General features: G+C 45.3%; 1 protein-coding gene across 3 annotated transcripts in view; it reads left to right on the forward strand.

Annotated features, from left to right (window-relative positions):
• The first annotated feature begins 167 nt into the window (after nt 1-167).
• The window catches only part of MYB (MYB proto-oncogene, transcription factor), a 28,411-nt gene continuing 17,734 nt past the window's right edge, over nt 168-10,844 (forward strand). Inside the window, exons 1-8 of one of the 3 annotated variants that reach the window (XM_027633837.1) lie at nt 168-323; nt 3,969-4,086; nt 5,707-5,778; nt 6,440-6,532; nt 6,926-7,146; nt 8,677-8,914; nt 9,740-9,820; nt 10,221-10,325. In XM_027633837.1, coding sequence (XP_027489638.1) covers nt 301-323; nt 3,969-4,086; nt 5,707-5,778; nt 6,440-6,532; nt 6,926-7,146; nt 8,677-8,914; nt 9,740-9,820; nt 10,221-10,325 — 951 coding nt within the window. In that variant the 5' untranslated portion in view covers nt 168-300. The remainder of the gene's footprint in view (nt 324-3,968; nt 4,087-5,706; nt 5,779-6,439; nt 6,533-6,925; nt 7,147-8,676; nt 8,915-9,739; nt 9,821-10,220; nt 10,326-10,844) is intronic. The other 2 variants (XM_027633836.1, XM_027633838.1) reach the window with 2 other exon arrangements.

Consider the following 10,844-nt stretch of genomic DNA (forward strand, 5'->3'; position numbering starts at 1 on the left):
CGGGCGCGCGGCCCCGGTGCGCCCGCCCCGCGCCCGCAGCCGCGGCACGGGCCCGCCAGGCGCCTGCGCACTGCAGGGGCGCCAGATTTGGCGGGAGGGGGAGTGTCCAAGGGCCCTTTGTTTGATGGCATCTCTGTTTACAGAGTTTACTCTTTAATCTCAACCTGTTTCCTCCTCCTCCTCCCGCGGCTCCTCGGCACTCCTGTGTGCAGCGGCGGAGCGCCCAGGCGCAGCCCGGCAGCAGGGCGCGGCGGCGGGCGCGGGCTCCCCCGTTCTCCTCCCCCAGCGGCCGGTGCGAGGATGTCCCGGAGACCCCGGCACAGGTAACCCGCTGTCTGCGGGCGAGGGACGGCTGGCCCTGCTCCGCTCCGCTCCGCGCCTGTCAGACGGCGCGCGGGACGGGAGAGGGGGAAGGCAGCAGCAGGAGACGGGCTTGCCCGGCGTACGGGGCGGCGGGCGGGCGGGCAGGCCGGCCCCCGTGCTCCGTGCACCTGGTCTACTCCGCCCCCGGCCCCGGGACACGCCGCAGAGCCGCCGGTGACAGGGCGGTCGGTCCCCGCGGCAGCCGGGGGCCGTCAGGGACCGGGGCTCGCTGCCCGCCGGGGCCAGCGCGAAGTCCGACGGAGCTGAGCGCCCCGCAGCTGCGGGACAGGACAATGTCTGGCGGGCTCGGCGGCGGCAGGTAGCGCGTCCCGTCCCATTCATTCATTCATTCATCCCCGGCGGAGTGGCACGGCAGGTGGGCGGTGGGTGCGGGCATCGGGCTCGCTCTTTCGTCTGCTTTTTATTTATTCATGCGGTGGCGGCCCCTTCGCCCTTGGGAGCGCGGCTGTCGCCAGCGGGACTAGTTACGCCCTGCGGGACTTAGCTTTTCACCGGCACACGCCGCTCGGCACATGCCGGAGCGCGGCAGCGCGGGCGGGCAGCTGCGGGGGTCTGCGGGTCCGATGCACCGCTCGGCCGGAGCTGTCAGCCGTGCCCGCCCTTCTGCCGCCCACCCGGGCAAGGGCGATCTGTGCCGCGCCAGGGGCTGGAGGCGGCGGCGCCCCGGGGACGGCGGGCTGGACGGGATGGGACAGGACTGGGCGGCAGCGCCGCGTGGCCGCGTCCGTGCCACCGCTGCCGGGCGGGCGCACAGAGCGGGGTTGTTGTCTAATTAGCCGGGGACGGCGGGTCGGACACGTGGAGGCTTTTTCTCTTTCTCTTTGCAGCCCGGCATCCTCTCCTCTTCCCCTCCCCTTTGGCTGGCTGTGACAGGGGAGAAGGTCGCAGCCCTGCCTGTCACTGCCCGGCTGCCGGCCCCGTCCGGCAGGACTGGAGGGCTTGGGGGTCTCTTTTTAAGGAAGAGGGGCTTACGGTGCGGGAGGAGGCGGCAAGCCGCTGGGCGAGCGCCGGGCTGTACTCCCAGTGTCAGAGCGGGGTTGTCGCTAGGGCTGTCGGTGAATCACCCGGCCCATCTCTCCCGAAAGAGAACGGGACGGCAACCGCTGCCTCGCGGGCGCCTCCCGCAGGGACACGGCGCTCCGCCGCCCCGGGCTGGGAGGCAGGGACTGCGCGATGTCCACCTGATCCGCGGGCGCGGCGCCGGCGGGGCCGCCCCGGCGGACGCGGGCTCTGCCCCGCGGGGCTGGTGCCCGAATTCCTTCAATCGCGGTAGCAGCAGCGAGTCATTTCCTTTACACCTTCTCTTTTTCTTTTCTTTTTTTTTTTCCCCTCTCCCCTCTTCTTTTTTCCCGTTCTTTTCGCCGTATATCATTGCACAAGCCGGTTGCCCGGGCGAACAGCGCAGCGCTGCTGGGGCGGCGGGGGGTTCCAATCCGCTGTCCCGGCCGGGCGGAGCGCCGTGCCGTGCCATGCCGTGCCATCCATGCCGTGCCATCCGTGCCGCGCCGCCCGGGTGGAGGCTTCGGGCCTTCGGCCGGAGGTGCAAACTAAAGTTTTAGAGGACCGCTGAGGGACCAGTTGGCTGAAGAAGCTACCGAGCGTCCCGAAATCCCGAAAAAGGGCCCTTTTCTCCTGCTGGAGATCGCTGGTAGTACAGTGGCGTTTGCTCGGTACTGCAGTGCCAGCGAGGCCCCGGTTATTTAAGTAAATCTGTTACAGTACTGATCCCACATTGAAGTCCTTTAACCTGTTCGCCGCTGATGCTGTGCTACCGCTGCAGAGCGGCGTTTCCCTGTGGTGCCCGCACGGCGCCGCCGCGCAGGAAGCGCCGCCAATGGATGTGTACCTGGTGGTTGCTGTCTACGAAACTCATTTTCAAAATGATACTTGGAAATTGAGCCACAAAGCTTCCTTTGGCATATGGGCAGTGGCGCAGCTGTCTCTGTGTGTCATTGAGAAAAGCGAATGCAGTTTGAGCGGCGGCTGGGGACGGAGCTGCACTCGTGGCAGCTGGAGCGTGGGAGCTTTCCTCAAGCACGAGAGGCTCCAGCTGCCAGCGAGGGGTGCTTGCGGAGTGGGAGCTTCAGTCAGGGCTTACCCCAAGTGGTTACGTGGGCTGGGGAACAGGGAGTGAGCCGTGGGGCTGCAGGACTACAGCATGGTGGGGGCGAGTTGAGGGTGGCAGCGATGGGCTGGATGGGTGAGTCAGGGGCCAGCTGGCAGAGACTAGGGGAAGGCCATGCGCATCACAGTAGGCTGTGGAAAACTTCTTGCATGTAGCATAGTTTTCATGGCACATGCCACAGGCCAGAAAACGGGGTGGAAGATGTACAGTGTGATTAGCCCAGTACTTTAAAAAAAAGTATGTTCAACAGCTTGCATTTTGGGGGTGTTTGCATCTTAACTTACAGCCTGAAAACAGATTAAAAGCATAAACAATGCCAGGTAATTTTATTACAAAATAACTTTCTTTTAATGTCTTAGTCATACCTTAACACACCACAGCATGCCGTACCATCAGATATATCACAGTTTTAGTCTCACAGCATGACATTGACTCCTTTCTAGCACTCGTGGTTAGCATCTCTTAGTTGAAGTATCAGAACTGCTACTTATACCTTAAAAGTTAGAAATAAAATACTGTCCACCAGAAAGGCACCTCTTGTTGCAAAACACTCTCTATTAGTTTTAGTTAGCTAGGTAGAGCAAGTGCCATTTGTGAAAAGAGTAATGGAGTCCTTTTTTACCCATAGATAGCCTCTGGGGAAATCCCTTAGTCATGAATTAGGTGAGAAGCAGAGTGTTTCAAAAACAATGTGAGGGATTTAGAAATAGAATAGAGGTAATAAAGTATTAAGTTAGAGAAGTGGAGGGTATGGAAGGGTTTAATCATTCATTTGTTTGTTGCAAGATATTAAACATACTTGTGCTCAGTCCTTGTCTGTCCAGACCCATGAATGGAAGGCACATTTTATATGAGAGCTTATAGTATGTTAACGCTGGCACTTACTGTCTGTACTTAATTGTAAAAACTTTTGCCTTTGCATATAGGGTCCATAACCCTTTTCTCAGACAAGGTTGTTATTGTTTAACTTTTTGTATTTGTACACAGTCTGTTTTATTATGGAACAGTATAAATATCTGCTGTATAAAACATACAAACCCACTAATATTTTTCAGAATGTATGGCATGAGTTAAAGATCTTAAACATGTGCTTCTGTACTGGACACAGTCTCTAGTTCTCTTTATTGTCCCAAACATTGTGTTTTAATCTGAAACCTTCATTGGTTGAAAGTTTGCCAAATGTGTAATTCACCACTGATCTAACATTAAGAGCAGGTCTAAACATGCACAGTAATACGAAGGTTGCCAGCCCTTTGCTTGTATCTGTGGATACCAAAAACAGCAGAACCAGTTCAGAATACTAGAACAACAGAATGCAGAACAAAATCTTGTTGTGCAAGTTTTAAAACTTTTATCTGTGTAACCTTTGTAAGGATTGTACTGGGGTTTTTTTGTGCTTTGTAATTAAGCAGCTCAAATCCTCATGTTCCACTCTGTCTCACTGTGTTACTTTCTGCAGTATATATAGTAGTGATGATGATGAAGAAGATGTTGAGATGTATGATCACGATTATGATGGTCTACTCCCTAAGACTGGAAAACGTCACTTAGGAAAAACCAGGTGGACTCGCGAAGAGGTAAATCCAAGTTCATTCTTCTCCTGCATGTAAAAAGATAGAGAGCATGGATGACATTCTTCTACGACTTGCTTCATGTTCTTCACCATGTTGCTTATCTGCAAACTAACTTCAGTCCCATGTGTATCAAAGAGGACAGCTTTTTTGACCCAAAAGACATTCAGTCTTTTGTTTAACTTTGAGAATTGTTCTTACATTTTAAATAAAATGTGTAAATACAGGTTTTTTATTTCCACTAAACTCTCTGTTGCAGGTTTGTGATATGTGGGTCTCTGTGTAATCCTCTGAAAGAGGTTCAGAGTCACCTGTAGCAATGCTTTATTGTTACTACTTGACTCTTTTTGTTTGAAAACGGTTGCTATGAAAGAACTGATGTAAGTTCAGTGTCCCACAGCAGCAAACAACTGTGGCAGAAACTGCTGCAGTCCTTCTGTGCAATTTGAAATTTGCACATTAATTGCACCATTATGATTCCAAGGGAACATAAATTAAAAGCTGGAGGAAAGAAATCCAGTAGTATCAAAATTGAGCATTCAAGATGTGTTTTGCTTTTGAAGGTCAGAATATGTTTTAGTCATGATACCCTTGAGCTGACTTCTGAGAAAATTGTGGTATCAAACTCCTTTACCAGTTGGATATCCTTTGGCTGTTTAACTGGTTTGAGTTTATTGTGAAATACATTAATGGAGTTCTTGAGTTATGTTTTGACTTCTCCTCTCTAACAATGTATATTGATATATAAATAGTGGCAGGTCACCTCTTGCAAACCTTTTTTTTCCTTTCTTTTTTTCAAAATCATAATCTGCTCTTACAAAGGTGGACATGATTGTAATGTGGCCTTGGAGGAAGGAATGGCCATTTTCCTGTCACATGAACTGGGAGCATACTGGGAGACGCTAAGTGGGGAAGGAGAGGCTTATTTTTCTCCTCTTATCTCTTGGGGCATTTCTCATTTGTTTTACACTATCTCAATCTTTCCCAGTCCATGAGATTGGTTTCTTTTGTCTTTAGGGTCTACCTTTCTGGCCTTATCATTAAAAATACTGGGCCAAATTTCTTGCTATTGCAAGTGTGCCAAATTCCCTCACAGAGAACAGGAGCAAAAGGGAGCCATTAGTTTTATCATGCATTAATTGTACATGGGTAGGTCATGAGCAAATTACAGGGACTCCCATTACTTGCAAGACATAAAAAGCTTAAGGCTATGATTTTCAGAAGTATCCAGATATCTAGGTGCCTGAGTGTTACTGAATTTATTGTTATTCTGATGCCTGACATCTGAACATCCAAGCCCTCTTCTAAGTCCAATCCAAGAGTAACAGTTACAGTGCTTTGAGCAGTAAAATGGGAATGTGTAGTGTGAGTCAAAGAATAGCACAGAAGAAGTCAGTCTTTCTCCTGCAGCACAGTGAAGAACTGTGCAAAATCCACCGGAGTAGAAAAATCTCCTGGTTTAGGCAATTGAAAGTATGACAAGTGTACAGACCACCCTCTGGTACACTCAGAAAGCAGAAGTGGATGCATAAAAAGCTAGAAAGACAAATTTAAAAAAAAAATTATTTCTTTTGCATTATAAGAGATTTCAGTATTAATTATGTCTGGTCTTTTTTAATGATTCAGGATGAGAAATTGAAGAAGCTTGTGGAGCAGAATGGCACAGAAGACTGGAAAGTCATTGCTAATTTCCTTCCTGTAAGTGGATATTGGTTTCTGCTTCCAGGCCTAGTGACAACTCTTTATCAGAGGTTTCCCTCATAAAGGGGAAGGGGAGCGGTTGCTTTATAGTTACATTTTTGCAGGAGATAGAAAACCTCCACAAATGGAGACCTTAAAATTTAGTTAGGTTACTGTAGAAACCCTTAAAATTTTTTTCCTTTTCGCTTCTCAGAAAGGGTTGGAGAATAATTGAAAAAGCAAAAATGGGGGTGGGGTGGGGTCTTGCACAGTAGATGGTCAATGTGACACTGAAACAAAATGTCTCAGCACAGTGAAAAAAAATTGCTTTGGTGAATTGTAAGCGTAGTTTTGAAGATAATTGTTTTGTGAACACTTTGGCTGTTGCTGAAACTGTATGTGAAAGCATGCCGGCTATTGTGCAGATGAGGAAGATTAAGTTTGTGTAGTTTGGGTGATACAGTCCTCACTGCAGAAGTGATGGAAGTCTGTCTCTTCAGTGAGCAAATTTATAGTTGAGCACCTTTTTCTCAGACTTACTGTATCACTCTATGTTTTTTGGTAGTTATAGTTAACAGTGAAATAGGTCGGGAACAAGTGTACCTAAATAAGAGCTTTCTCACTCTACATTCATCTTGTCTAAAGAATTATCTACTTTGCGTATTTTACATTTCGCTAGAATCGGACAGATGTGCAGTGCCAGCACCGATGGCAGAAGGTACTAAACCCAGAACTTATTAAAGGTCCGTGGACTAAAGAGGAGGATCAAAGGGTAATCAGTTTTCCTTTCTGTCTGATTAATGCCTTACTAGCAGATTTCATGTGTTGGGGCAAAACTCCTGGAGGCCTTGGTGGTCTCAATGCTAATGTGGCCAGAGGCAGACTGTATTTGTTTAGTGCTTTCTAAGTTTGCTATGCAAATAAATTAATGTTGCTTTACAGCACTGTAATGTAGAATTGCAGCCTAGAAATGCCTTAACTATTACCAGATTTTTCCTTTTGAGTAAAAGTAGGAATGGGAAGTGGGGACCCTTAATTGTCTGTTAGTTTTACTGTAGTAGTTTTGAGAAATGTTGTTGAAAATACTGCTCCACCACAGAAAAAAAAATTCATTGATTCATTATGCATCATTAAATACAGGCAGTTTTTATGTCCTTCTTTGAAGGTAATAGAGCTCGTGCAGAAATACGGTCCAAAGCGCTGGTCTGTCATTGCTAAGCATTTGAAGGGAAGGATTGGAAAACAGTGCAGGGAGAGGTGGCACAACCATTTGAACCCAGAAGTGAAGAAAACCTCCTGGACAGAAGAGGAAGATAGAATTATTTACCAGGCACACAAGAGGCTGGGAAACAGATGGGCAGAGATTGCAAAGTTGCTGCCTGGACGGTAATGACATATACCTTTAGCTCTTAAATAGGAAAAAAGGAAAAAGCTGCAGGTCTGAGCAGTCTGTTTCGGTCTCCTCAGGCTGCACTTTGTAAATCGCAAAATTTTGGAATCAAAACCTGGGAAGCCAGTGACACTGATGTGCGTTTTTCTCAGTGGGGAACTGCGCTGTTTGGTCAGTACATGGAACAGTACACTATTTTTACATTCTTTTAATGTTTGTCATAGGTAAAAAGACCCTGTAACTAGAGCAAGACCATAACAACTTCCTAAATGTCCATGCAGTCTTATTTCTGCCTATGATGACTCAAAATTTAAAGGTTCATATTTAAAGGATCAGGCTCTGCAAGGGGAACATAATTTGCATTCAGTGAAGGGTGCGCCTTCAACATGAAATCCAGTCTCTTTATTCAAAGTGATTTAAGAGAAGGCTGCTTCAACTTTTGTAATTGCTCCTGAATCATCCAGATGATTTCGACCTGTTAAAAATCAATGTATGAATTAGGAGAAACTGACTTCCACAAACTCCGGTCCTTGAAATATTTGTCTTGTTGAAAGCCTATACACAGCTTGCATATAATTTCAAAGATTTAGTGTCTTATTCACTGTGATTAAAAGTGACTTAAAGTGTAGGCAAGGAAATAATGTAAATAATGTAAGCAAGAAAAAGGTTTCCCTTCTTACTTTTATTCCTGCTATTTGGTAAAACATCTTCAAGATCTAATATAATGCCTAAGGTCATGATAGCCTTTTAAGCGGGCATTCGCTAGGCTGCTTTCACCTTCTAGAAGAAAACAAGAAAGGAATTAGCCCTTGGAAATATTTTTGTAGCTTCCACACATCACAGATACTGCTTCAATTATACTGTGTGGTGGTGATGTTTTTCAAATAGAGGAGATGTTTCTGAGTATACTCTTGAAATCTCACAGACTTGGTAAGTTTGCTTCTTCTGACTCATATATGTGAGAATTTGAATCTCAGTTTTTCTGCATCTAAGAAAAATCCGAACAGCTTTGTTTACTGAATTTTTATGTACAGCGTGGCATTGTCATTGTCTAGGTGGAGTGCTGGAAAGTTGCTTGGAAGTTAGTCTTTTCACAGCTGTTCTTCACAGCCTTTCTTTCCAGCAGTGAGATACCATAAGACTCCACTGAAATATTAACACCTAGAATGATGATGTTGGCATCCTTTAGGTTAGCCTAAAAGGGGTGTTAGCATTTGCTGTCACCTCATCTCATGGGAATGAGGCAAAGCTGAATTTCTTACAGTTTGAGGATGTAAGGCACAGAGATTGCTTTTAAAAAGTACATAAACAACCTTAGCCTATATTTATTTTTCCACTAACTTTTGTACTGAGCGTCTTTCCCAAGAAGTTGAGAGTAGAATTTGTAATGGCGGGGGAAGGAGGAAGGTTAGAGGAGAGCTCAGGGTTTAAATAGAGATGCCAACAGCAGTTCCCTGCCTACTGACCTGTCTGAAATGAAAATGCTCATTTTTGAAACTCCTCAAATATATGTATTTGTGTTGCAGAACTGATAATGCTATCAAGAACCACTGGAATTCCACCATGCGCCGAAAGGTTGAGCAGGAAGGCTACCTGCAGGAATCCTCCAAAGCCTGTCACTCCTCAGCAGCTGCTGGCTTTCAGAAGAGCAACCACTTGATGGCCTTTGCTCACAACCCATCGCCATCTGCCCAGCTGCCAGTAGCTGGCCAGCCCCCACTGAGCAGTGACTACCCCTACTACCACATCTCTGAACCACAAAACGTGAGTGCCGAAGGTGTGCTGGGGGTGGTTGTTTGGCTTTGTTGAATAGGGGGGTGCAATTCAGCCATATCTGGTTTTGAGGAGCATGAAGGGTGTTCTCCCAGTCTTGGGGGACTTCTAGTGTTTGATGTCAGATGAGGACTTCTTTGACTTTTACTTCAGTTAGTGATGAAAATATGTGCATTTCAAACTGATTGGATTCAGGGATTGGAATCGGGTACAGCGGTTTTGACGCCTTGTAAGCAGTTAACGTATTTCTTAGTGTGGTGAATATCAAATTTCTTGCAAATCAGTTGAATCTGGCTAGTTCTGTGTTCTATCAAATCTCCCACGTTCCCTTCAGTAATATTCTGTTTGTGGGTTGCCTGTTGGAACCAAGTAAACAAGTATTGTTTTTAATCAGATTCCTTTTCTATTAATGATTAATAATGAAACGGGCTCCTGCTTCAGACAGTTGCGTTGTAGTTTTAGATGATAATAAATTGCATCTTTTGCTTTTTTCACTTCAATTTAGAAAATCCCTACAAATGTGTCTATAAATTATTCATCTTTTCTCATTCAACAAGGGTAAATATTTCATATATGAATGTTCTTTCTTCCTCTATAATGCTCACTCTCATATTCCTGAAAAACTGTTTACTTTTCTTGTAAACATTGTTAGGTTTTTTGCTATTTCACCTCCATAGATTGTTAATATTAAGTACCTAAAACTTAATGTTTAGTATGTTTAACATGTTTAGTATGTATGTTTAACACAAATTCACAATGCAAGCAGATAATATGATAGAAATAATAACTTCTAGTGTCTTTTTCTTTTTGGCCTAGGTTCCTGGTCAGATCCCATATCCAGTAGCACTGCATGTAAATATCGTCAATGTTCCTCAGCCAGCTGCTGCAGCTATCCAGGTAGATAACTTGAACCTCATTTCAAGAGTTAATTTCTTAAATATTTGTTAAATCTAAATGCAGATATTGTACATTAAGGAAACATTCTAATGTATTAAGTGTGGTGTAAATAGAAAATGGGGAAGGTGGGGGAGTTCTAACATGGCAAATAATTGCTCCTTCTGAAGTGGATTTAAAGCACAGTAGTTGACATCTGGTGTGATAGCTTTCACTTTCTCCATTTCAAATGTCTATACTGAAATTCAGCAGGGACTTTGATAGTGGAAAGCACAATTAACATTTGTTTCATCTTTGAGTCTAATTTGGCTGTTATAACCACAGGTCGGCAAGCCATAAGCATTTTAGTTGCTACATCCTATCAGACCTTTATCTTTTCTTTTCCCTTAACTCTTAATTTCAGAGACACTATAATGATGAAGACCCTGAGAAAGAAAAACGAATAAAGGAATTAGAGTTGCTACTAATGTCGACTGAGAATGAACTGAAAGGGCAGCAGGCATTACCAGTAAGATTGTCACTGTGTGCTTGGATGGAGGGATAGCAGCTTTACCCCAGTGCTTGTCTTTTTAACTTTTTACTCCCCCTCTGCCTTCAGTACTAATCAAGGCTCTATATTTCAGTTTTAAAAGGATGAAACATAGCACACATATAATCTACATTTGCTTCATAAATTCTTCTATTAGAAACAAACAAACAATTTGCAGGTATTTTACTTTGCAAAGTGGGAGCAGGACTGAGGTCTGTAACATGATGTAATATTGGAAGCACGATGATTGTACAAAAATTAATAATCCTACAGATCTTTAATCAATGAGATCTGCATTTCTTAAAGTGTGCAATGGTTCATGTGATGAAAATGTAGTGCCTGTGCATTAGATTTTTCTTCTCTGTTGTATTCTTTCCTTCAGCTGTGTTTTTTACACTTTGTAAGCTTCAGACTTGGTGCATGTTTGACAGTCTGTTTTACTTCTCCAAATAATGTTAGAGTCTTCATAACTGCATGTGTGGAGCAAGTGCTGGCTAT

The sequence above is a fragment of the Corapipo altera genome, unplaced genomic scaffold (genome assembly GCF_003945725.1).
Source record: "Corapipo altera isolate COAL_440 unplaced genomic scaffold, ASM394572v1 2b, whole genome shotgun sequence".
In the NCBI taxonomy this organism is placed as follows: Eukaryota; Metazoa; Chordata; class Aves; order Passeriformes; family Pipridae; genus Corapipo; species Corapipo altera.